Source organism: Drosophila albomicans, chromosome 2L, assembly GCF_009650485.2.
Source record: "Drosophila albomicans strain 15112-1751.03 chromosome 2L, ASM965048v2, whole genome shotgun sequence".
Classification (NCBI taxonomy): Eukaryota; Metazoa; Arthropoda; class Insecta; order Diptera; family Drosophilidae; genus Drosophila; species Drosophila albomicans.
The window spans coordinates 16,633,277-16,658,192 of record NC_047628.2 but is presented as its reverse complement, the minus strand read 5'-3'; the positions used below and the strand labels follow the sequence as shown (position 1 = coordinate 16,658,192).

General features: G+C 30.7%; 6 protein-coding genes across 14 annotated transcripts in view; 5 read left to right on the top strand and 1 right to left on the bottom strand.

Annotated features, from left to right (window-relative positions):
* Positions 1 to 18,854, bottom strand: part of LOC117563977 (putative mitogen-activated protein kinase kinase kinase 7-like) — a 58,761-nt gene extending 39,907 nt beyond the window's left edge. Inside the window, exons 1-5 of one of the 9 annotated variants that reach the window (XM_052002083.1) lie at positions 18,706 to 18,854; positions 9,480 to 9,797; positions 9,248 to 9,424; positions 9,050 to 9,188; positions 8,700 to 8,982 (exon numbers count right to left, since the gene is read on the bottom strand). In XM_052002083.1, coding sequence (XP_051858043.1) covers positions 8,744 to 8,982; positions 9,050 to 9,188; positions 9,248 to 9,424; positions 9,480 to 9,797; positions 18,706 to 18,759 — 927 coding nt within the window. In that variant the 5' untranslated portion in view covers positions 18,760 to 18,854 and the 3' untranslated portion in view covers positions 8,700 to 8,743. Of the gene's footprint in view, positions 1 to 518; positions 734 to 791; positions 947 to 8,699; positions 8,983 to 9,049; positions 9,189 to 9,247; positions 9,425 to 9,479; positions 9,798 to 9,854; positions 10,271 to 17,891; positions 18,031 to 18,098; positions 18,276 to 18,330; positions 18,548 to 18,705 lie in introns of those variants that run through there. The other 8 variants (XM_034242566.2, XM_034242567.2, XM_052002084.1 and 5 more) reach the window with 8 other exon arrangements.
* LOC117563978 (mitogen-activated protein kinase kinase kinase 7-like) lies at positions 4,495 to 5,867 on the top strand. The gene is made up of 5 exons (XM_052002082.1): positions 4,495 to 4,759; positions 4,819 to 5,139; positions 5,198 to 5,368; positions 5,431 to 5,569; positions 5,623 to 5,867. Exons 1-5 carry the CDS (start codon positions 4,595 to 4,597, stop codon positions 5,769 to 5,771), a joined length of 945 nt encoding a protein of 314 aa, XP_051858042.1. The 5' UTR covers positions 4,495 to 4,594; the 3' UTR covers positions 5,772 to 5,867.
* Positions 12,624 to 13,175, top strand: LOC117564932 (putative mitogen-activated protein kinase kinase kinase 7-like). The gene is made up of 2 exons (XM_034243886.2): positions 12,624 to 12,900; positions 12,957 to 13,175. The coding sequence occupies exons 1-2, from the start codon at positions 12,709 to 12,711 to the stop codon at positions 13,170 to 13,172; spliced, it is 408 nt and encodes a 135-aa protein (XP_034099777.2). The 5' UTR covers positions 12,624 to 12,708; the 3' UTR covers positions 13,173 to 13,175.
* A 1,559-nt stretch (positions 18,855 to 20,413) lies between the features above and the next one.
* Positions 20,414 to 21,565, top strand: LOC127565210 (mitogen-activated protein kinase kinase kinase 7-like). The gene is made up of 5 exons (XM_052002733.1): positions 20,414 to 20,488; positions 20,548 to 20,865; positions 20,925 to 21,095; positions 21,159 to 21,300; positions 21,354 to 21,565. The coding sequence occupies exons 1-5, from the start codon at positions 20,438 to 20,440 to the stop codon at positions 21,563 to 21,565; spliced, it is 894 nt and encodes a 297-aa protein (XP_051858693.1). The 5' UTR covers positions 20,414 to 20,437.
* Positions 21,566 to 21,970: 405 nt separating this feature from the next.
* Positions 21,971 to 23,315, top strand: LOC127565209 (putative mitogen-activated protein kinase kinase kinase 7-like). Its single transcript, XM_052002732.1, has 5 exons — positions 21,971 to 22,123; positions 22,177 to 22,482; positions 22,539 to 22,715; positions 22,773 to 22,914; positions 22,969 to 23,315. Exons 1-5 carry the CDS (start codon positions 22,079 to 22,081, stop codon positions 23,313 to 23,315), a joined length of 1,017 nt encoding a protein of 338 aa, XP_051858692.1. The 5' UTR covers positions 21,971 to 22,078.
* Positions 23,185 to 24,445, top strand: LOC117564931 (mitogen-activated protein kinase kinase kinase 7-like). Its single transcript, XM_034243885.2, has 5 exons — positions 23,185 to 23,300; positions 23,474 to 23,767; positions 23,825 to 23,995; positions 24,056 to 24,197; positions 24,247 to 24,445. Exons 2-5 carry the CDS (start codon positions 23,594 to 23,596, stop codon positions 24,417 to 24,419), a joined length of 660 nt encoding a protein of 219 aa, XP_034099776.2. The 5' UTR covers positions 23,185 to 23,300; positions 23,474 to 23,593; the 3' UTR covers positions 24,420 to 24,445.
* The last annotated feature ends 471 nt before the right edge of the window (positions 24,446 to 24,916 follow it).

The window sequence follows — 24,916 nt, the reverse complement described above, 5'->3', positions numbered from 1 at the left end:
GCACTGTCACGCTCAAAAAGAGCCAAACCAAAAGCAGAAAATTTCGAAAACGACCTGTGTAAACGACAACAATAAGTAAAGAACACCTACCAGAATCTATTACTATTTATTCTTACCAAGTATCAAATGCACTAAGAGAATTCTAACCTCTAGTGTCTTGTGGTATAAATTTTTACACCAACCAATATGCGTCTATGCACGCTGCCGGTCACCAGAAAAGTGCTTTGACCGGAACCAGCCTAGCTTAAGCTAGCTGCGCATGCGCGTGGTGACACAAACGTCAAAGCTGAGCTTCCCAGTGCAACTCGCTAAACGTCAAATGAGCTTTTCAGCGCAGCTGATGCACTACTTAAAGCTCGGCTTTACGCGCAGCTGATGCACTTAAAGCTGCGCCCTTGGTTGAAATTTAACTTGCATACTTTTAGGAGCTACTTGCAACAACATGAACCTTGGCTTAAACTCAGCAGACTTTTAGGCCGAATTCAATACATGTTGCTGTAGGCGCCGTTACAAACTCAAAAAGCATGCAAATTCTATTTTCGGAATCTTTTGTTACTCCATAGAAAGTGATAATATTCGGGTGACTGAGAACTTTTATGTTTTTAATTTCATTTAAAATTGATTTTTCATCATTGCTTGCATTTTTTACGACGCGACGAATTTTTTTAACAACAGCTTTGTTTTCAGTTTTCCAATGTGCTTTGTAAACATCACCAAAGCTACCACCGTTTATCTAAAATGAACAATAAATAGCACGAATGACAAATGATCAAAATGACTACAAAACTTACAAAATCTCCTAATTGAAGATTGCTGTATATCACATCAAATTCAATGTTTTCCATTGTTAATTGTCACAATACTAAAACTTATTAATTCTTGTAATAAATTTAGGCTGATAAGAAAACATCGATAAAAGATGGGATAATTTAAGACATTCAAACGATATTTTTATAGCGATTAACTCAATTAGATAAATCAATTGCATACTTTTAAGCGAAGTGAAATTATTTATCGCTTAAAGACTCTTATTCATGTAATTAGCTGATGCCAAAAAAACTGTTTAGATTGCTCGTTCACTTTCAAGAGATAAAAAAAGACCTGAAGAGCGGTAAGTTAAATAATATTTGGACAACTCTACAAGTTTTTATACCCGCTACCCATAGGGTAGAAGGGTATTATAACTTTGTGCCGGCAGGAAATGTATGTAACAGGTAGAAGGAGGCATCTCCGACCCTATAAAGTATATATATTCTTGATCAGCGTCAACAGCCGAGACGATATAGCCATGTCCGTCTGTCCGTCTGTGTGTCTGTCCGTCCGTCCGTATGAAACACTGGATCTCAGAGACTATAAGAGATAGAGCTATAATTTTTTTTCGACAGCACTTGTTATGTTTGCACGCAGATCAAGTTTTTTTCAAATTTTTGCCACGCCCACTTCCGCCCCCGCAAATCAAAAAAATCGAATAACAAGCGTAATTTTAAAGCTAGAGTTCCGAATTTTGGTAAATCAAATAATTACTATGGTAGTTATGATTTCTGAAAATTTGGAAATTGTGGAAGTTATTAAAGAAATACTTTTGTATGGGCAAAAACGCCTACTTACTAGGGGTCTTAGTTGCTTTGGCTGACAATCTGGTATATTGTGCCGTCTATGGCATATTTTGAATACGGTACTATGTCGATATACCAAATATACCATTTGGTATATTTTTAGTATTTTTGCAGTATATTCAGTATATTTTGAGAAAATACCGCAAAATATACATTATATAATATATTAATTCTATTTTTCCAACATAATTCTACGTGAGTGTAATGCCATTTAAATCTTCTCCTTACTGTTAAAAGTTGTGACATTTGCGATTGTTGTGATTGTGTTCATTAATAGGTAGAAAATACGGAGAGTATTTTTCAGATATACTTAATATTCTGTCTTCAATCAATAGAACAATGAGGCCTATTATTTTCCTGAGAGCTTCAGCTTAAAATAAATGAATCTTGTTAATTAATTAATGGATTAATCAAGTTTAAGAAAAAATGTGTGTATTTTATGTTTCTTTAAACAGACAAAAATCGTAAACATCGAAATCATTTTCTTGAACAGCATTAGTTTTTAAAAATAACACTTGGAGTAATACTTTACAGTCACACAACTACTAACTTTTAAGCACACACATAAAATCTGATCAAATGCATCATGCCTGGCTGTATTTTTGTTGTAAAGCATATTTTAAATGCACTCTTAGCAAAAGGAATGTAGAAAGTTTTGGAATTATATATTGAAGAAATGAATAAATTTCAATTCACAATCGCTGGTTTATGTATTTTTGTGTTTTACAAATCTGTCACAAGGTTCACAAGCACAAAAGCACATGCTAAAATTTTATGGGCTTAAGTTGACATCTCATTAACAAGTTGTTCCAGCTGTGAGCACGAAGAGAATTGATGCGTCGACTTCCAAATACCCCCAAAATCGCAAAATAAATATTTGAAAATATATCCGACACTTTTGTCGTTATTATTTTTTTTTTTATAAAGATAGTAGTATGAAGTTAGAAAATGTACCTAATAAAAAATCAATACCTTCAAAGAGCCTATTGTTTACATTAAAAATGTGTTAGACTCTTCCAAAACTCATTTTCTGTCAATTTAAATAAAAACTATTTGCAAATTGAGTTTGTTGGGTATAAATTTCAGCATTTTAGCTAGCTTTTCAATCAGTCAATCAAACAACTTTTTTGTATGAATTTTATGATGTTGGAACAATATTACAACAGTATTACATTTGAAAATTAAAATATTATATTAATGCTTCACTACTTTAAAGGGTATATTAAAAAAAAACAACAAAAATAAAAACAATTAAAAATTCGTCTTTTTTTAGATTTTATTGCGCACCAGCCCGCATCGTAAAGATTGAAACGAAAACGATACAGCATTTGAATGGTCACGCAACATTTTCGTAGTCTTTAGTTTTTAATAAATTTAAATTGATACATCGATTATTAAACAATATGAATAAACGAAAGTGTGCGATTATTAATCGGTTTTAATCGAAGAAACGTGAATATGATCGATAATCAAATGACTTTCAATAAATGAAATGAAAATCCTACAAATAATAATTATTATGACTCGATTCATTTAGAATAACAACAGTTTGTTGAATTGTTTTTTCTTTTTCTGCGACAAGAAACACTCATCCCAACAATTGACTGGCTATGCTTGTATTTTGTTCTGTTGACGGTTAATATTTTAACTACTGAAATTGGTTGCAATGGTGACTAAAGTGATTCAATATTAACATTTGCAAGCTAAAACTTTAAATGTTGAAGTAAATTTTTTTGCATTTTTACTACATTTTTATTGTTTATTATACTCGTATAATCAGCATCGTTCTGCCTTTTGAACACATCGTTCTGCGTTTTTTTTTTGATTCGCGTGTAAAAATGGCAATGACGCGACTATTCCGCTGTATAATCGATTAATATTTAAAAAATCGAAAGATACATTTTTGATATAATTGATTCCATAATTGAAGCAAAGTAATCGATTATTGTGTATCGTATGATAAAATTCGCAATCTTGAATTATTGGTGTTATGCAATATTGATCAGTTTGTATTGAAATAGACAGAGTGTCTTAAAAATTAACAAGAAAAGAAAACTGCGTGATTCAAGTTTCGGTAAACTGACTTTTCTGTATAACACATAACGTTCTCTTTAAGCATGACGCGTAACATAGATTGGAATGAATTGAGTGCCGATAAAAAGGTAGAACACAATTTTTAATTTGCATTTTATAAAAATTTAATTCGATTCAAATCCATCAGTTTATTGGAAATGGTACTTTCGGTGCTGTATTCAAGGTGACATGGAACTCAAAAAATGGTCAAAAAACCGTCGTGATTAAACAATTTAATCTTAACTCAAATGAGGATCAAATTAAAAAAGAAGTCGACATGCTATCGCTGGTCAATCATGATAATATTGTAAAGTTAATAGGTACTACAAAAGATGAGAATGAAGGAATGGCCATTGTAATGGAATACGCAGAGTGTGGCTCGCTTCATAGCTTACTGCACAATAAGGAAAATAAGAACACTAATTTACCACATACACTGCGTATTAGCTGGATGCTGCAATGTGCAGAGGTAACTGAATAAATGCATAATCAAATTGGTTTTCTACACGTTTATCTCATTTTAAGGCCATTAAATACCTTCATGAACTTAGTCCGAAAATTCTTCATCGTGATCTAAAACCACATAATCTACTGCTTTTCAATAATTGTCGAACATTGAAAATATGTGATTTTGGCACAGTTAAGAACCTTGGAACCATTATGACTTCTATTATTGGATCTGTTTGTTATATGGCACCTGAAGTACGTACTCTATGAAGTTTAAAAAGTATTATACTTATTTAAATTAGGTTAGAGTATACCTCACACACTCAACTGTTGCTAACATTCTTAATTTTGTAGGAACTCGACCACATTTAGATCACATCCGAAATATTCCAAAATCCGAGAACCTAATAGAACTTATAGAACGCTGTTGGAATGGAGATGCAGAGAAACGACCGACAATGCAAGAAATAATAAGTAATATTAATAATTTGTACCCAATTATGGATGTGGAGGAGCCTAACTTAAGTCTGAAATTACCAGACAAAAATGAAGTTAACAAATTGAGTGATGAAGATATGAATGCAATTCAGAAAGATGAATGGAAAAATATTACTATAGGAGAGGTATTTACAATATATAATATTATAAATTATCAAAATCTATTTATAAAAATTTCAAATAGCTCATTGGATATGGCTCGCTTGGAGAAGTATATAAGGCTCTCTGGAAAACTGAGAAAGGATCAAAGATAATTGCAGTTAAAAGATATATACCTTTTTATTCGATCAACTCAAAAAAATTAACTATTTTTAGTTCACAACTAAAGCATGATAATATTCTAAAATTATTTTGTGTATCCATTGATTACAATAGAAGACCTATTGAACTTATGGAGTATGCCGATTGCGGAACTCTCTATAGTGCCGTGCATGATTGTACAGTGAATATTGTTAATAATGCATATGAAACGTTTTCTTTAATGTGGGTGTTGCATTGCGCGAAGGTAAATTTCGGTTGTATTATTTTTGAATCCATTATTAATATTTTCCTTGAATTTATAGGGTCTCAAATTTCTGCATGAGCACAACATTATTCATCGTAATATAACTTCAAAGAATCTGTTTCTTTTTAACAATTATCAAACCCTAAAGATTCGACTACCTGAAACAGTGAGGACAGAGGGTACATATATGACACAATATGTTGGAACTTTTGATTATATGGCTCCAGAAGTTTGTATTTCATAAAAATTTTTTTTTATCGAAATTAGTGATATGTTTATAAATTAATATAGATTTTGGAAGGGATGCAATACACCAAAAAGTGCGATATCTATAGCTTTGGGATAATGCTGTGGGAGGTGAGGTCCCGAAGGAAACCGTTCTACGAAATATACTTACATAGAAATATTATATATTTCGATGTGATTGAAGGTAAAGATGCTTTTGAAATATAATTAAGAATCTAACAAATGATTTCTCTGCAGGTCTTCGTCCAAATATATATTTTGTCGTCGACATTCAAAATTCGGATGAGATAAAAAGTTTGATTAGAAAATGCTGGGATCCGGATCCACGGGAACGTCCTTCTATGGAAAAAGTAGTCGCAACTATGGAAAAATATTCTTCTTATTAAGAGAACGGCAACCAAATTTTGAATATTATGAAAAATATTATTACCATCTGCACGTTTATTTAAAATTCACGTTCTTCTAGTTTTTGGTTATAATTTATAAAAATATAATAAGAAAGTTGCACAAATAGTTCTCAAATATCTTTATATGTTTAATTTTGTCCACATTTTGGTCGTTTTTCAAGGTTTCAATATCGATTTTATAACATTTCTTTTCTGTTGAAAAACTATTAATTGTATAATACTATAATAATCATTAGCAACGAAATAAAAAAAACACATCGTTCGAGTTTCTGAAGTTTAACCAAATAATCAATATAGTTCAATTGTTATTATTCAATTATTATTGGTAGTACTACCTAAAGCGATGAAATAATCTTTAAGAAGAAGTGAAACACTTGCAGCTACGGCAAGAACAATTACTTGGTACTTGGTCACATTGTTTTGGAATGCTGCATTTTAATTATTAAGAACGAAATTTTCAGTTGACTTCAACCGTTTGGATGAAAAAGAACTCAAGTGCGCATATTAAGAAAATTATAACCACAAAAACTTAAAACTTCTGCGTCAATACTCTAAAAATATAACCCCTAGAAATTCAGCAATACCAATCAAAATCGCGTCATTTGAAATTCGACAACCTTCGCAATTATACTTAACGTACGCGTTTAATTTGACACATAAAATAGATTGGAATGACTTAATTTTCGAAAACGAGGTAGGATTAAATTGACATTAGCAGAAATAATATTATTATAATATAATCAAACAGATTCTCAGATGGGGTAGCTATGGTGATGTATACAAAGCAACTTGGAAGTCAAAAGATGGCCCACAGAAAATCGTGATTAAAAAATGTATACCCTTTGTAAAAGACTCCGCAATTGAAAAAGAATTCGGTATGTTATCGTTAGCCAACCATGATAATATTGTGAAGTTGTTAGGTATCACCAAAGATGGAGACAATAGAACGGTCATGGTCATGGAATATGCAGAGTGCGGTTCTCTCCATAAGGTTTTGTATCAATACGAAAGATGCTATATGAGACCTATTCGCTGAATGCTTCAATGTGCCAAGGTAAATTAATAAATACATAATTGAATACCTTTCTCACTCGTCAATCTAATGCATAGGGTATTGAATATCTTCATTAATTTAGTCCGCAAATTCTTTATCATGATCTAAAACCACAAAATCTACTAATTTTCAATAAATATTTGGCTTTGAAAATTTGCGATTTTGGCTCAGCTAAAGAGTTGGATAGCAAGATGTCAAATGGAGTTGGCACTGCTCGATATATGGCACCAGAGATACGTAATCTTATGAGTTAGATAAATATTGAACTAATTCACATTACACAAAATAAGGTGAGAAAATTTCTAGAAAATTAAAAAAAATTAGAAATTTTATACACTGAGAAATGCGATGTTTATAGTTCGGCATCACATTTTGGAAAGTAATGTCATAAAAAGAAGCCATTTTACCACTTGGGAAAAACTGTGGACTTTCATATTCAAAAGAAAGCCATAGAAGGTAATTTTTAAAATGTTGTCCATATTCATTTACTTACTATTATTGCTTTTGTAGGCGACCGTCCACTCATAATTGACATACGATATATGGACAAATCTGATCTGATAATAAAACTTATAAAACAGTGTTGAGATGGAGATTCTCGGCAGCGACCAGCAAAGCAAGACGTAATATGACATATTCAATTTTGTTGTTCAAATAGAGAATACTTTACAATAAATATAAGTTGATTAGAGGACCTTTACGTCTCCAAAAATCTTAAAGTTTCCGGATGTAAACAGAGCGCAACTCCAGAAGTTAAAACTCCAGAAGTTATAACAAAAGAGGTATTTGTTTTGCTCTAAATAGAATGCACAATTTATTTACATATTTTTTTATACTATGTAGTACATTGGCTCAGGGACATTTAGTGACGTTTTTAAGGCAATTTGAAGAAGATGAGAAGATAATCGCAGTTAAAATATATAGGGGCAGACGTTTAATAGATCTAACATTTAATGTACCACTTTCCGTGAAAATATATTGACATATTATGGCATCAGAAAAAATACTGATGGCAGAACTTCTATACTCTCGGAGTATGCTGATTGCGGAAATCTCTATAATGCTCTACATTCATCAAAATGCATTAGCATGGATGCTTCAGTTAGCCAAGGTAAATTTTATTTATTATATTATATTTGAATCGTGTAATCAATTATTCTCTTTGAATTTGTAGGGTGTCGCATTTATGCATCAACAAAACATTATTCATGGCCATCTATGTTAAAACCAAAGAAACTGCTTCTTTTTAACAATTATCAGACTCTAAAGATTTCCTTATCGGATTTCTTATTTATTAAGCCTACAACAATGAAGTTTGTATTTTAAAAGAATAATTTAATCGAAATAACTGATAAAATGATTATTATTATACTTAGATTGTAGAGGTGTCGAAGTACACAGAAAAGTGCGATGTTTATAGTTTTGGGATAATACTGTGGGAGGTGATGTCACGTAAGAAACCTTTCTACAATCTGGAGAATAAAACAAGTTACTTTTTTTTAATAAAGTAATGGAAGGTAAGATACCTTTGATAATTTTATTATAAGCTTATCATTTTATGCCTCTGTAGGTCTGCGACCTGATGTAAATTTGAACGATGTGAACGGCATTCAAAATTCTGCACAGATAAAAATGTGCATTACCAACTGCTGGGATGCAGATCCAGAGAAGCGGCCCACTAAGCATGAGTTAATGACGAATTTTACACAAAATCAAAATATATAAAATACATAAATAAAAATATTAGTTCAAAAATTAATCTGTATATAAAATAAAACAAAAGTTAAAGGCTATATATAGAAGCTTTCAAGCTCAGTTCAAGCAAACTCTCGTTAAATAACGGTATACTTCGTTTATAAAATGTTGATTTTTTAATTGAAATTCGTACAAAAATATCTTAATTAGGAAATTTAAAGTCTTCTTTACAAATATTTCGCAATCTATCAATTTCAAACAATAGATTTGGATAGTTGATAAAGTTTATATCATGAATGCCAAGAATGGTGGCCAATATTTTCATGGTTGGTCTATTTAGTGGCTCATTATCCCAGCACTTTTGAATTAATAGTTTTGTGTAATACAAATACTCAAACTTCTTAAGTTTGTCAATATCATCTATATTCGGACGCTTACCTTCTTGAATAGGAAAAGATTGTTGAAAATATAGAATTATAGAAAATTGCTGGGTTCTTTCTTCTCTTACCATCATTTATTTTTCTTTGTAGAGCAATTGGTAGCATGTGCTGAGAGTCATAAAAGGGCTTCTTTCCAGACATTACTTCCCAGAAAACAATGCCAAAACTAAAAACATCACACATTTCCGTGTAACGCCCTCCTTCATACTGTATAAATTGAAGAATCCAATATTTTACCTGATTAACGTAAAATTATATATACTTACACATATTTCTGGAGCCATATAAGTATATGTCCCAATACCTTCGGTATTAACCGTTGCGAGTTCTTTAATTGTGCCAAAATCACATATTTTCACCGTACGGTAGTTGTTGCAAAGCAAAAGGTTCTTAGACTTAAGATTCCGATGGACTTTTTTTTGGTCATGTAAGTATTCCATGCCCTAAGAGCAATCGAATTCTGAATACGGATCACATTTTAAAGACAATTCAGCTTACCTTAGCTATCTGGCTCATCCAATTAAGCTTTCCATCTAGTGTTATTTTTATATTCGATTCATGCAAGAAGCTGTAGAGTGAACCACAATCGGCGAACTCAAAAAGCATGCAAATTTTATTTTCGGAATCTTTTGTTACTACATAGAAAGTGATAATATTCGGATGATTGAGAACTTTGTTGTTTTTAATTTCATTTAAAATAGCTTTTTCATTATTTCCTGCATTGTCTCTGACGCGACGAATTTTTTTAACAACAATCGCTTTGTTTTCAGTTCTCCAATGTGCTTTGTAAACATCACCAAAGCTACCACCGTCTATCTATAATGAAAAATAAATAGCACGAATGACCAATGATCAAACAGACTAATAACTTACCAAATTACCCAATTGAAGATTGCGATACTCCACAAAATCAATGTTATCCATTGTTGACTGTCACAATACTAAACCTTACTAATTCTTTTAATGAATTTAAGCTGATAAGAAAACATCGATATTTCGTCATTGCAATGATGGGATTATTAAAGACATTCACACGATATTTTTAAAGCGATGAACTCAATTGCATAAATCAGTTGCATACTTTTAAGCAAAAGTAAAATAATGTACAGCTTAATGTCACTTATTCAAAAAAAATCTGTTTAGATTGCTTATTCACTTTTAAGAGATAAATAAAAGTGAAAATCAACGATTTTGTCAATAAATAACAAAGCCCTGAAGAGCAGTAAGGTAAATAATTTTTGGATAACTCAACATGTTTTTTCTTTGAAGATAATAATTTAATCGAAATGTCTAATATATGTGTGAATACAATAATATATAATATAATATACAATTGACATATAACATACTACGTGAGTGTAATGACATTTAAATCTTTTCCTAACTCTTAAGAGTTGTGACATTTGCGATTGTTGTGATTGTATTCATTAATAGGTAGAATACACGGAGAGTATTTTTCAGATATACTTAATATTCTGTCTTCAATCAATGGAACAATGAGGACTATTATTTTCCTAAAAGCTTCAGCTTAAAATAAATGAATATTGTTTAAGAACTTATAAGATAATAAGAGACAACTTATGAGATAATAATAATAATAATAGATTTATCAAGTTTAAAAAAAAATGTGTGTATTTTATGTTTCTTTAAACAAAAACAAAAATCGTAAACATCGAAATCATTTTCTTGAACTGCATTAATTTTTAAAAATAACACACTTGAAGAAATACTTTACCGTCACACAACTACTAAACTGACACTTTGAAACACAGACATAAAATTTTACCAAATGCATCATGCCTGGCTCCATTTTTGTGCTGAAGCATATTTTAAATGCACCCTAAGCAAAAGGAATATAGAAAGTTTTAGATGGTTCAAATTTTACATGTTCGCTGGTGTATTTTTATTTTTTACAAATCTGTCACAAGGCTCACATGCTAAAATTTTATATGCTTAAGTTCACATCTTATTAACAAGTAGTTCCAGCTGCGAGCACGAAGAGAATTGATGCGTCGACTTCAAAATACCCTAAATTGGGAAATAAACATTTTAAAATATATTCGACACTTAGATCTTGTCGTTATTTTTTATTTTCTTTTATAAAAGTAGTAGTATGAAGTCAGAAAATTTACCTAATACAAAATCAATACCTTCAAAGAGCCTATTGTTTACATTAAAAATGTGTAAGACTTTTCCAAAACTCATTTTCAGTCAATTTAAATAAAAACTATTTGCAAATTGTGTATGTTGGGTATAAATTTCAGCATATTAGCTCGATTTTCAATCAGTCAGTCAATCAATCGACTTTCTTTGTATGAATTATATGATGTTGGAAAAATAGTACAATAGTATAACATTTGAAAATTAAAATATTAATGCTTTACAAGCTTCGCCACCCCTCTACTTATTACTTTAAAGGGTATATTAAAAAAAAATAATAATAAAAAATTCGTCTTTTTTTAGATTTTATTGCGCACTAGCCCGCATCGTAAGGATTGAAACGAAAACGATACAGCATTTGAATGGGCACGCAACATCTTCGTACTCTTTAGTTTTTAATAAATTTAAATTGATTCATCGATTATTAAACAATTTGAATAAACGAAAATGTGCGATTATTAATCGGATTTAATCGAAGAAACGTGAATATGATCGATTATCAAATGACTTTTTCAATAAATGAAATATACGAAATACGAATAATAATTATTATGGCTCGATTCATTTAGAATACCAATAGTTAGTTGAATTGTTTTTTCTTTTTCTGTGGCAAAAAACACTCATCTCAACAATTGGCTGGCTATGCTTGTATTTTGTTCTGTTGACGGTTGATATTTGAACTACTGAAATTGGTTGCAATGGTGACTAAAGTGATTCAATATTAACATTTGCAAGCTAAAACTTTAAATTTTGAAATAAATTTTTTGCATTTTTACAACATTTCAATTGTTTATTATACTTGTATAATCAGCATCGTACTTATCTTATCTTACAGAATAATTCCTTGTTTCGCTGATGTTATTGAAATGGCTATTTTGAACTCATCGTTCTGCGCTTTTCGATTCACGGGTAAAAATTGCAGTGACACGACTACTCCGTTGTATAATCGATTAATGATTAGAAAATCTGAAGCAAAGTAATCGATTATTGTGTATCGTATGATAACATTCGCAATCTTGAATTATTGGTGTTATACAATATTGATAAGATTGTATTGAAATAGATAGTCTTTACAAATTAACAAGAAAAGAAAACTGCGTGATTCAAGTTTTGGTAAACTGACTTTTCTGTATAACACATAACGTTCTCTTTAAGCATGACGCGTAACATAGATTGGAATGAATTGATTGTTGATAATAAGGTAGAATACAATTTTTAATTTGCATTTTAGAAAAATTTAATTCGATTCAAATCCATCAGTTTATTGGATTGGGTACTTACGGTGTTGTATTCAAACTGACTTTTCTGTATAACACATAACGTTCTCTTTAAGCATGACGCGTAACATAGATTGGAATGAATTGATTGTTGATAATAAGGTAGAATACAATTTTTAATTTGCATTTTAGAAAAATTTAATTCGATTCAAATCCATCAGTTTATTGGATTGGGTACTTACGGTGTTGTATTCAAGGCGAAATGGAACTCAAAAAATGGTCAAAAAACTGTCGTGATTAAACAATTTCATCATATCTCAAGCGACGACAAAAATAAAAAAGAAGTGGACATGCTATCGCTGGTCAATCATGATAATATTGTAAAGTTAATAGGTACTACAAAAGATGAGAATGAAAGAATGGCCATTGTAATGGAATACGCAGAGTGTGGCTCTCTTCATAGCTTACTGCACAATGAGGAAAATAAGAACATCATTTTACCACATACACTGCGTATTAACTGGATGCTGCAATGTGCGGAGGTAACTGAATAAATTAATAATCAAATTGGTTTTCTACACGTTTATCTCATTTTAAGGCCATTAAATACCTTCATGAACTCAGTCCGAAAATTCTTCATCGTGATCTAAAACCACGTAATCTACTGCTTTTCAATAATTGTCGAACATTGAAAATATGTGATTTTGGCACAGTTAAAAAGCTGGAGACCATTATGTCTTATGTTGGAACTATTTGTTATATGGCACCAGAGGTACGTACTCAATTAAGTTTAAAAAGTATTATACTTATTTAAATTCTACATAATAAGGTCTGTGAAGAGTCGTACACTGAGAAATGCGACGTATATAGCTTTGGTATTACATTTTGGGAAGTAATGTCAAGAAAGAAACCATTCTACTACTTGTCAGGAAGTCATGAAATGGCCATTCTAAATAAAGCCATGAAAGGTTAGAGTATACCTCACATACTCAACTGCTTCTGACATTCTTAATTTTGTAGGAACTCGACCACATTTAGATGGCATCCGAAATATTCCAAAATACGAGCAGATTATAGAACTTATAGAACGCTGTTGGAATGGAGACGCAGATAAACGACCGACAATGCGAGAAATAATAAGTAATATTAATATTTCGTACTCAATTAGGGATGTGGAAGAGCCTAACTTAAGTCTGAAAATACCAGTCAAAAATGAAGTTAACGAATTGATTGATGGAGATATGAATGCAATTCAGAAAGATGAATTGAAAAATATTACTATAAGAGAGGTATTTACAATATATTATTATATACATGATTACAATCTATTTATACAAATTTCAAATAGCTCATTGAATATGGTAACTTTGGAGGAGTATATAAGGCTCTTTGGAAAACTAAGAAGGGACCAAAGATAATTGCAGTTAAAATATATGAACCTAATTATTGGATCGACTCAGAAAAATTTACAATTTATAGTTCACAACTAAAGCATGATCATATACTAAAATTATATTGTCTATCCATTGATGACAAAAGAAGACCTATTGAACTTATGGAGTATGCCGATTGCGGAACTCTCTATAGTACTGTGCATGATTGTACAGTGAATATTGTTAATCATGCATATGAAACGTTTTCTTTAATGTGGATGTTGCATTGCGCGAAGGTAAATTTGGGTTGTATTATTTTTGAATCCATTAATAATATTTTCCTTGTATTTATAGGGTCTCAAATTTTTGCATGAACAAAACATTATTCATCGGAATATAACTACAAGGAATCTGTTTCTTTTAAACAATTATGAAACCCTAAAGATTTCTCTATCTGAAACAGTGAGGACAGAGGGTACTTTAAAGACAAATACGGCTGGAAATTGTATATATATGGCTCCAGAAGTTTGTATTTCATAAACAAATTTTTTAATCGAAATTATTGATATGTTTATAAATTAATATAGATAATGATAGAAAATCAATACACCAAAAAGTGCGATGTCTTTAGTTACGGGATAATGCTGTGGGAGGTGATGTCACGAGAGAAACCGTTCTTCTATATGAGAAAGCAACAACCACTTTCTATATGTAAAAAAGTGCTTCAAGGTAAAAATGCTTTTGAAATATAATTAAGAGTCTAACAAATTGTTTCTCTGCAGGTCATCGTCCAAATATAAATTATGTCATCGATATTCAAAATTCGGATGAGATAAAAATTTTGATTACAAAATGCTGGGATGCGGATCCTCAGAAACGACCTTCTATGGAGGAAGTAGTCGCAATTATGTTGAAATTTTCTTTTTATTAAGAGAACGGCAACAAAATTTTTAATATTATGAAAAAGATTATTACAATCTGCACATTTATTTAAAATTATGTTTTTATGCATATAATTCATTAATTTATTTTTCAATTCACGTTCTTCTAGTTCTTGGTTATAATTTATAAAAATATAATAAGAACGTTGCACAGATAGTTCTCAAATATCTTTATTTGTTTAATTTTTTCACATTTTGGTCGTTTTTCAAGGTTTCAATATTCAAGATTTTATAACATTTCTTCTCTTTTAAAACCTATTAATTGTATTATACTATAACAATCAATAGCAACGAAATAAAAAAAAAAAACCTCTTCTCATGCACCCGCAACAGATTCACATCGTTTGAGTTTCTGATGTTTAACCAAATAATCAATATAGTTCAATTGTTATTATTCAATTATTATTGGTAGTACTACCTAAAGCGATGAAATAATCATTGAGAAGAATTGAAACACTTGGAGCTACGGCAAGAACAATTACTTGGTACTTGGTCACATACTCTTAAAATATAACCCCTAGAAATTCAGCAATACCAATCAAAATCACGTCATTTGAAATTCGCCAACCTTTGCTATTATACTTAACGTACGCGTTTAATATGACACATAAAATTGATTGGAATGACTTGAATTTCAAAAACGAGGTAGGATTAAATTGAAATGATCAGAAATAATGTTATTATAATATAATCCAACAGATTCTCGGATGGGGTAGCTATGGTGATGTATACAAAGCAACTTGGAAGTCAAAAGATGGCCCACAGCAAATCGTTATTAAAAAATTTAGACCCATTATAAAAGACTCCGCAATTGAAAACGAATTCGGTATGTTATCGTTAGCCAACCATGATAATATTGTGAAGTTATTAGGTATCACAAAAGATGGGGATAATAGAACGGTCATGGTCATGGAATACGCAGAATGCGGTTCACATCAGAACATGCTGCATAATAATGGAATAAGCTCGGCATATACACGAAGGAATGGAATTTGCTGGATGCTTCAATGCGCCAAGGTAAATTAAAAAAATTCATAATTGAATACCTTTCTTATTCGTATTGAATACCTTCATAAATTTAGTCCTAAAATTATACATCGTGATCTAAAACCACAAAATTTACTACTTTTCAAAGATTGTCGTACATTGAAAATATGCGATTTTGGCACAGCTAAGGAATTGGCTACCAAGATGTCAAATGGAGTTGGCACTGCTCGATATATGGCACCAGAGGTACGCACTCTTCTGAGTTAGATAAATATTGTACTAATTCAGATTACACAAAATAAGGTCAGTATAGAAAACTCCTACACTGAGCAATGCGATGTTTATAGTTTCGACATCACATTTTGGGAAGTAATGTCAAAAAAGAAGCCATTTTATCACTTGGGAGAAACTGTCGACTTTCATATTCAAAAGAAGACCATAGAAGGTAATTTTTAAAATGTTGGACATATTCATTTACTTACCATTATTGCTTTTGTAGGCGACCGTCCACTCATAAATGACATACAAAATATGGACAAATCTGATCTGATAATAAAACTTATAGAACAGTGTTAGGATGGAGATTTTAGCAAAGACCAGCAATGCAAGACGTTATAAGAGATATCAATTTTGTGTATTCAAATAGCAAAGAATACTTTAACATGAAAGAGCTAACTTTAGAGGACGAGGACTCCTCTGAAAATCTGAAAGTTTGCAGGAATTCCGCATATGAACATGGCGAAAATCGAGAAGTTATAACAACAGAGGTATTTGTTTTGCTTTAAATAGAATGCACAAGTTATTTACATATTTTCTTATAATATGTAGTACATTGGCTCAGGAACATTTAGGGACGTTTTTAAGGCAGTTTGGAGAACAGAAGAAGACGAAAAGATAATCGCAGTTAAAATATATAGGGACAGAGTTTCAACAGAATCAACATTTGATTCACGACTTCGCCATAGAAATATATTGGCATATTATGACATAAGAACAAATACAGATCGCAGAACTTGTCTACTCTCTGAGTATGCTGATTGCGGAAATCTCTATAATGCTCTACATTTAGGTGACTCTTCATATAAAAATGCATTAACATGGATGTTTCAATTGGCCAAGGTAAATTTAATTTATTATCTTTGAATCGTGTAATAAAGTATTCTCTTTGCATTTGTAGGCTCTCGCAATTATGCATCTACAAAACATTATTCATGGCGATCTTAAACCAAAGAAACTGCTTCTGTTTAACAATTATCAGACTCTAAAGATTTCCTTATCGGATTTCATATGTATTAAGCTTACAACAATGACGACAATGGTTGGAGAGTCGTATTACATGGCACCAGAAGTTTGTATTTTAAAAGAATAATTTAATAGATACGAGTATAACTGATGAAAATATTGTTCTTCCTAGATTGTAGAAGGGTCGAAGTACACAGGAAAGTGCGATGTTTATAGTTTTGGGATAATACTGTGGGAGGTGATGTCACGAAAGAAACCTTTCTACAATCTGGAGAATAAAACAAGTTACTTTATTTTAAATAAAGTAATAGAAGGTAAGATAGCTTTGATAATTTTATTATAAGCTTATCATTTTATGCCTCTGCAGGTCTGTGGCCTGATGTGAATGATTTGAACGATGTGAACGGCATTCAACATTCTGCACAGATAAAAATGTGGATTAACAACTGCTGGGATGCAGATTCTGAGATGCGGCCCAGTATGCATGAGTTAATGACGAATTTTACACATATTGTATAAATAAATATTAAAAATATTAGTTCAAATATTTATCTTTTTATAAAAAGAAATAAAAGTTAATGGCTATATATAAAAGCACAGTTCAAGCAAACTCTCGTTAAATAACCGTATATTTCGTTTATAAAATGTTGTTTTTTTTATTGAAATTCGTACAAAAATATCTTAATTAGGAAATTTAAAGTCTTCTTTACAAATATCTCTCAATCTATCAATTTCAAACAATAGATGTGGATAGATAATATAAACTCGAGGCTGAATGCCAAGAATGGTGGCCAATCTTCTCATGGTTGGTCTATTTAGTGGCTCATTATCCCAGCACTTTTGAATTAATAGTTTTATGCAATTCAAAAACTTAAACTTTTCAGATTTGTCAATATCATCTATATTCGGACGCTTACTTTCTTGAATATGAAAAAAATATAGAAAATATAGAATTATAGAAAGTTGCTGTGTTCTTTAATTCACTCTTACCATCACTTATTTTTTTTTGTAGAGCAATTGGTGCCATGGGCTGAGAGTCATAAAAGGGCTTCTTTCCAGACATTACTTCCCAGAAAACAATGCCAAAGCTAAAAACATCACACCTTTCAGTGTATCTCCCTCCTTCATTCTGTGTAAATTTAACAATCCAAGTATACCAGTGTTTTACCTGATTAACATAACATTATATATACTTACGCATATTTCTGGAGCCATATAAATATATGTTCCAATTTCTTCCGTATTAACCGTTGTGAGTTCTTTAATTGTGCCAAAATCACATATTTTCACCGTACGGTAGTTGTTGCAAAGCAAAAGGTTCTTAGACTTAAGATCCCGATGGACTTTTTTTTGGTCATGTAAGTATTCCATGCCCTAAGAGCAATCGAATTCTTAATACGGATCACATTTTAAAGAAAATTCAGCTTACCTTAGCTATCTGGCTCATCCAATTAAGCTTTCCATCTAGTGTTATTTTTATATTCGATTCATGCAAGAAGCTGTAGAGTGAACCACAATCGGCGAACTCAAAAAGCATGCAAATTCTATCTTCGGAATCTTTTGTTACTCCATAGAAAGTGATAATATTCGGATGATTGAGAACTTTTATGTTTTTAATTTCATTTAAAATTGCTTTTTCATTATTTCCTGCATTGTCTCTGACGCCACGAATTTTTTTAACAACAATCGCTTTGTTTTCAGTTCTCCAATGTGCTTTGTAAACATCACCAAAGCTACCACCGTCTATCTATAATGAAAAATAAATAGCACGAATGACCAATGATCAAACAGACTAATAACTTACCAAATTACCCAATTGAAGATTGCAATACTCCACATTAAAATCAATGTTTTCCATTGTTAATTGTCACAATACTAAACCTTACTAATTCTTTTGATGAATTTAAACTGATAAGAAAACATCGATAATTCGTCATTGCAATGATGGGATTATTTAAGACATTCAAACGATATTTGTAAAGCGATGAACTCAATTGCATAAATCCGTTGCATACAAAGTAAAATCATTTATAGCTTAAAGACACTTATTCAAAAAAAAATCTGTTTAGATTGCTTATTCCCTTTTAAGAGATAAATAAAAATGAAAATCAACGTTTTGTCAATAAATTACAAATCCCTGAAGAGCGGTAAGGTAAATAATGTTTGGACAACTCAACATGTTTTTTCTTTGAAGAGAATAATTTAATATAAATGTCTAATATATGTGTGAATAATATATAATATAATATACAATTGATAAGAAAATTACATTTTATTTATATTTTTTCGACATAATATACTACGTGAGTGTAATGACATTTAGATCTTATCCTAACTCTTAAGAGTTGTGACATTTGCGATTATAGTGATTGCGTTAATTAATATTTTTCAGATATACTTAATATTCTGTCTTCAATCAATTGAACAATGAGGCCTATTATTTTCCTGAGAGCTTCAGCTTAAAATAAATAAATCTTGTTTAAGAACTTATGAGATAATACTCATAATAATAGATTAATCAAGTTTGAAAAAAAATGTGTATATTTTATGTTTCTTTAAACAAAAACAAAAATCGTAAAAATCAAATCATTTTCTTGAACTGCATTAATTTTTAAAAATAACTGACACTTTTTAAACACAGACATAAAATCTGACCAAATGCATCATGCCTGGCTGCATTTTTGTTGTGAAGCATATTTTAATGCACTCTAAGCAAAAGGAATGTAGAAAGTTTTAGATTTATATATTGTTACTCTTGAAATCAAGAAATGAATACATTTCAATTCACAATCGCTGGTGTATTTTTATGTTTTACAAATCTGTCACAAGGCTCACGGGCACAATAGCACATGCTAAAATTTTATATACTTAAGTTCACATCTCATTAACAAGTTGTTCCAGCTGCGAGCATGAAGAGAATTGATGCGTCGACTTCAAAATACCCTAAATTGTAAAATAAATAAATAATTTAAAATATATTTAATAAAAAATCAATACCTTCAAAGAGCCTATTGTTTACATTAAAAATGTATAAGACTTTACCAAAACTCATTTTCTGTCAATTTAAATAAAAACTATTTGCAAATTGTGTATGTTGGGTGTAAATTTCAGCATATTAGCTCGCTTTTCAATCAGTCAGTCAATCAAAGAACTTTCTTTGTATGAATTATATGATGCAGGGAAAATGGTACAATAGTATTACAATTAAAAATTAAAATATTAATGCTTTTTAAGCTTTAAGCAAAAGAGTATATTTACAAAAAAAAAAACAAAAATACAAAAATTCAAAATTCGTATTTTTTTAGATTTTATTGCACACCAGTCCGCATCGTAAAGATTGATACGAAAACGATACAGCATTTGAATGGGCACGCAACATCTTCGTACTCTTTAGTTTTTAATAAATTTAAATTAATTCATCGATTATTGAACCATATGAATAAACGAAAGTGTGCGATTATTAATCGGATTTAATCGAAGAAACGTCAATATGATCGATAATCAAATGACTTTTGCAATAAATGAAATGAAAATTAATGAATGCAATTCAGAAAGATGAATGGAAAAATATTACTATAGAAGAAGAGGTATTTGCAATATATTATTATATAAATAATCACAATTTATTTATACAAATTTCAAATAGCCCATTGGATGTGGTACCTTTGGAGAAGTATATACGGCTCTCTGGAAAACTGAGAAGGGACCAAAGATAATTGCAGTTAAAAGATATAGATCTTATTATTCGATCAAGTCTAAATTAACAATTTATAGTTTACAACTAAAGCATGATCATATTCTAAAATTATATTGTCTATCCATTGATGACAATAGAAGACTTATCGAACTTATGGAGTATGCTGATTGCGGAAATCTCTATAGTGCTGTGCATGATTGTACAGTGAATATTGTTAATAATAAATATGAAACGTTTTCTTTAATGTGGATGTTGCATTGCGCGAAGGTAAATTTTGGGATGTATTATTTTTGAATCCTTTAATAATATTTTCCTTGAATTTATAGGGTCTCAAATTTCTGCATGATCAAAATATTATTCATCGGGATATAAATACAAGGAAACTGCTTCTTTTTAACAAATATCAAACCCTAAAGATTTCACTATCTCAAACAGTGAGGACAGAGAGTACAGTAATGACAGAAATTGTTGGAACTTTTGTTTATATGGCTCCAAAAGTTTGTATTTCATAAGGGAAATTTTTTAATCGAAATTAGTGATATGTTTATAAATTAATATAGATTATGGAAGGGATGCAATACACCAAAAAGTGCGATTTCTTTAGTTACGGGATAATGCTGTGGGAGGTGATGTCACGAAAGAAACCGTTCTACGATATGAGAGAGCATCATTCATTTGCCATATGTCGAAAAGTGCTTCAAGGTAAAAATACTTTTGAAATATAATTAAGAGTCTAACAAATTGTTTCTCTGCAGGTCTTCGTCCAAATATAAATGATGTCATCGATATTCAAAATTCGGATGAGATAAAAATTTTGATTACAAAATGCTGGGATGCGGATCCACAGAAACGACCTTCTATGGAGGAAGTAGTCGCAATTATGGAAAAATATTCTTTTTATTATGAGAACGGCAACCAAATTTTGAATATTATGAAAAAGATTATTACAATCTGCACGTTTATTTAAAATGATGTTATTATGCATTAATTCATTTTTCAATTCACGTTCTTCTAGTTTTCTTCTCTTTCGAAACCTATTAATTGTATAATACTTCAACAATCGATAGCAATAACATCAAATAAACTTGTTAAAGAAGAAGTTGACAATATTGATTATAAGAAGCCAAATGATTCTTATAATTCCAGTTACTGATATTTTACCCAAAGAATAATCATTAAGATGAATTGAAACACTTGCAGCTACGGCAAGATCAATTACTTGGTACTTGGCCACATTGTTTTGGAATGCTGCATTTTAATTATTAAGAACGAAATTTTGCAGTTGATTTCAATCGTTTGGATAAAAAAGAACTCTAGTGCGCATATTAAGAAAATTATAACCACAAGAACTTAAAACCACTTAAAACTTCTGCGTCAATACTCTAAAAATATAACCCTGAGAAATTCAGCAATACCAATCAAAATCACGTCATTTGAAATTCGCCAACCTTTGCTATTATACTTAACGTATGCTTTTAATATGATACATAAAATAGATTGGAATGACTTGAATTTTGAAAACGAGGTAGGATTAAATTGAATTTATCAGAGATAATTTATTATAATATAATCCATTAGATTCTCGGATGGGGTAGCTATGGTGATGTATACGAAGCAATTTGGAAGTCAAAAGATGGCCCACAGAAAATCGTGATTAAAAAATTTAGACCCTTTATAGAAGACTCCGCAATTGAAAAAGAATTTGGTCTGTTATCGTTAACAAACCATGATAATATTGTGAAATTGTTAGGTATCGCAAAAGATGGAGACAGTAGAACGGTCATGGTCATGGAATATGCAGAGTGCGGTTCTCTCCATAAGGTTTTGTATCAATACGAAGTATGCTATATGAGACGTATTCGCTGGATGCTTCAATGTGCCAAGGTAAATTAAAAAATTCATAATTGAATACCTTTCTCACTCATCAATCTAATTCATAGGGTATTGAATACCTTCATGAATTTAGTCCGCAAATTCTTCATCGTGATCTAAAACCACAAAATCTACTAATTTTCAATGATTATTCGACTTTGAAAATTTGCGATTTTGGCTCAGCTAAAGAGTTGGATACCAAGATGTCAAATGGAGTTGGCACTGCTCGATATATGGCACCAGAGGTACGCACTCTTATGAGTTAGAAAAATATTGTACTAATTCCGATTTCACAAAATAAGGTCAGTATACAAAACTCCTACACTGAGAAATGCGATGTTTATAGTTTCGGCATCACATTTTGGGAAGTAATGTCAAAAAAGAAGCCCTTTTACCACTTGAGAAATACTGTGGACTTTCATATTCAAAAGAAGGCCATAGAAGGTAATTTTTAAAATGTTGTACATATTCATTTACTTACCATTATTGTTTTTGCAGGCGATCGTCCACTCATAAGTGACATTCAAAATATTCAATCTGATCAGATAATAAAACTTATAGAACAGTGTTGGAATGGAGATTCTAAGCTAAGACCAGCAATGCAAGAAGTTATAAGAGATATTCAATTTTGTTATTCCAAGGACGAAGATAAACACTTTAATGATTCGAGATCCCTTCTTGAAAAGTATGAACAAGAATATTACATCTGTTCAATCGAACCTGCTAGTGATTCTATCTTTCCTGAGATACGATTACCTCATGAGATCCAATTTTTACGTAAACCTCAAGCAACTGTCAAAGTTAAGTGGGTCGATATTTCAATTAATGAGGTAATTATACACTGAAAAAAAATTCTAGTATGAAATTAAAAAAAAAATAAATCGAACATGAAAATTTAAGTCTCGTCTTTACTATAAAGTCATTTTTAAAACATTTTTAGTTTTTAAACTGTTTAATGTATTATATAAATAACGCGTAAATTACTTAAATATTTTTATAATAGTACATAGGTTCTGGAAGCTTCAGCGACGTATTTAAAGCAATTTGGAGAACTGAAGACAAAGAGAAGATAATCGCAGTTAAAACATATAGACATATAAACAGTTGTTTAAGAAGATTATTTATGTCACGACCTTGCCATGAAAATATATTGACATATTATGGCATAACAACAAATACTGATCGCAGAACATGTCTACTCTCGGAGTATGCTGATTGCGGAAATCTCTATAATGCTCTACATCTAGGTGACTCTTCATATAAAAATGCATTAGCATGGATGCTTCAATTGGCCAAGGTAAATTTTGATTATTATCTTGGAATGAGCAATAAATTATTCTCTTTGAATTTGTAGGGTGTCGAATTTATGCATCAACAAAACATTATTCATAGCGATCTTAAACCAAGGAAACTGCTACTTTTTAATAATTATCAGACTCTAAAGATTTCCATATCGGATTTGATATGTATTAAGCCTACAACAATGACGAAAATGGTTGGAGAATCGTATTACATGGCACCAGAAGTTTGTATTTAAAAGAATAATTTAATCGAAATAACTGATAAAAAATATTGTTATACTTAGATTGTAGAAGGGTCGAAGTACACAGAAAAGTGCGATGTTTATAGTTTTGGGATAATACTGTGGGAGGTTATGTCACGAAAGAAACCTTTCTACAATCTGGAGAATGAAACCAGTTACTTTATTTTAAATAAAGTAATGGAAGGTAAGAATATTTGGTAATATTATTAAGAGTTTAACATTTGTCTCTGCAGGTATGCGGCCTGATGTGAATGATATGAATGGCATTCAAAATGCGGAACAGATAAAATTATTGATTACAAAATGTTGGGATGCAAATCCTACGGAAAGACCAACTATGAAGAAAGTAGCAGCAATTATGAAAAATACTTCCTCTAATTGGGTGAAAAGCTGCGCAATTATTTAAAAAATAATATAATGAATTAATAAAATTAAGGTGCTATAAATTAACTATTTTAATTCAGAAATTAACGGATTTTCATGCAAAATTGGCAAATTTGATTTCTAAATAAAGATGTGCCGACATTAACATTTTTTATTTTAAATATACTTTTTACATGTATGCTATATTTTTTGAAATATGGTAGTTTTAATTCAATTGATTAATTACAGGCTTTGTAAAATCTTTGGTTTTAATTGAGTCTCATTGCATACACGATGGGTGCTGTGAAGTGTGCACACAATTTAAAAATACGACACAAGCATTCATTAAATTTCAATTTGTAGATTTAAATATCCGCATCTTAATTCTTAAAACGAAAACGAAACAATTTGTGTGTGAATAACCCAAATTAGTGATAGCAACACAGTTTCATTAATCGATTATTAAATCATTTGATTAAATAAAAACGTGCAATTATTAATTACGATAAATGCATTCCACAATATTTATAAGATTTACAA

Excerpts from the sequence above, each read along its gene's own strand:
- LOC127565210 (XM_052002733.1), top strand. The coding sequence starts at position 20,438 with ATGAATGCAATTCAGAAAGATGAATGGAAAAATATTACTATAGAAGAA. Across the intron at positions 20,866-20,924 it reads GGATGTTGCATTGCGCGAAG|GGTCTCAAATTTCTGCATGA; the intron begins GTAAATTTTGGG and ends TTGAATTTATAG. Across the intron at positions 21,096-21,158 it reads TTGTTTATATGGCTCCAAAA|ATTATGGAAGGGATGCAATA; the intron begins GTTTGTATTTCA and ends AAATTAATATAG.
- LOC117564932 (XM_034243886.2), top strand. The coding sequence starts at position 12,709 with ATGCTATCGCTGGTCAATCATGATAATATTGTAAAGTTAATAGGTACT. Across the intron at positions 12,901-12,956 it reads GGATGCTGCAATGTGCGGAG|GCCATTAAATACCTTCATGA; the intron begins GTAACTGAATAA and ends TCTCATTTTAAG.
- LOC117563978 (XM_052002082.1), top strand. The coding sequence starts at position 4,595 with ATGCAAGAAATAATAAGTAATATTAATAATTTGTACCCAATTATGGAT. Across the intron at positions 5,140-5,197 it reads GGGTGTTGCATTGCGCGAAG|GGTCTCAAATTTCTGCATGA; the intron begins GTAAATTTCGGT and ends TTGAATTTATAG. Across the intron at positions 5,369-5,430 it reads TTGATTATATGGCTCCAGAA|ATTTTGGAAGGGATGCAATA; the intron begins GTTTGTATTTCA and ends AAATTAATATAG.
- LOC117564931 (XM_034243885.2), top strand. The coding sequence starts at position 23,594 with ATGTCACGACCTTGCCATGAAAATATATTGACATATTATGGCATAACA. Across the intron at positions 23,996-24,055 it reads CGTATTACATGGCACCAGAA|ATTGTAGAAGGGTCGAAGTA; the intron begins GTTTGTATTTAA and ends TGTTATACTTAG. Across the intron at positions 24,198-24,246 it reads TTTAAATAAAGTAATGGAAG|GTATGCGGCCTGATGTGAAT; the intron begins GTAAGAATATTT and ends TTGTCTCTGCAG.
- LOC127565209 (XM_052002732.1), top strand. The coding sequence starts at position 22,079 with ATGATACATAAAATAGATTGGAATGACTTGAATTTTGAAAACGAG. Across the intron at positions 22,124-22,176 it reads ACTTGAATTTTGAAAACGAG|ATTCTCGGATGGGGTAGCTA; the intron begins GTAGGATTAAAT and ends ATAATCCATTAG. Across the intron at positions 22,716-22,772 it reads CTCGATATATGGCACCAGAG|GTCAGTATACAAAACTCCTA; the intron begins GTACGCACTCTT and ends TCACAAAATAAG.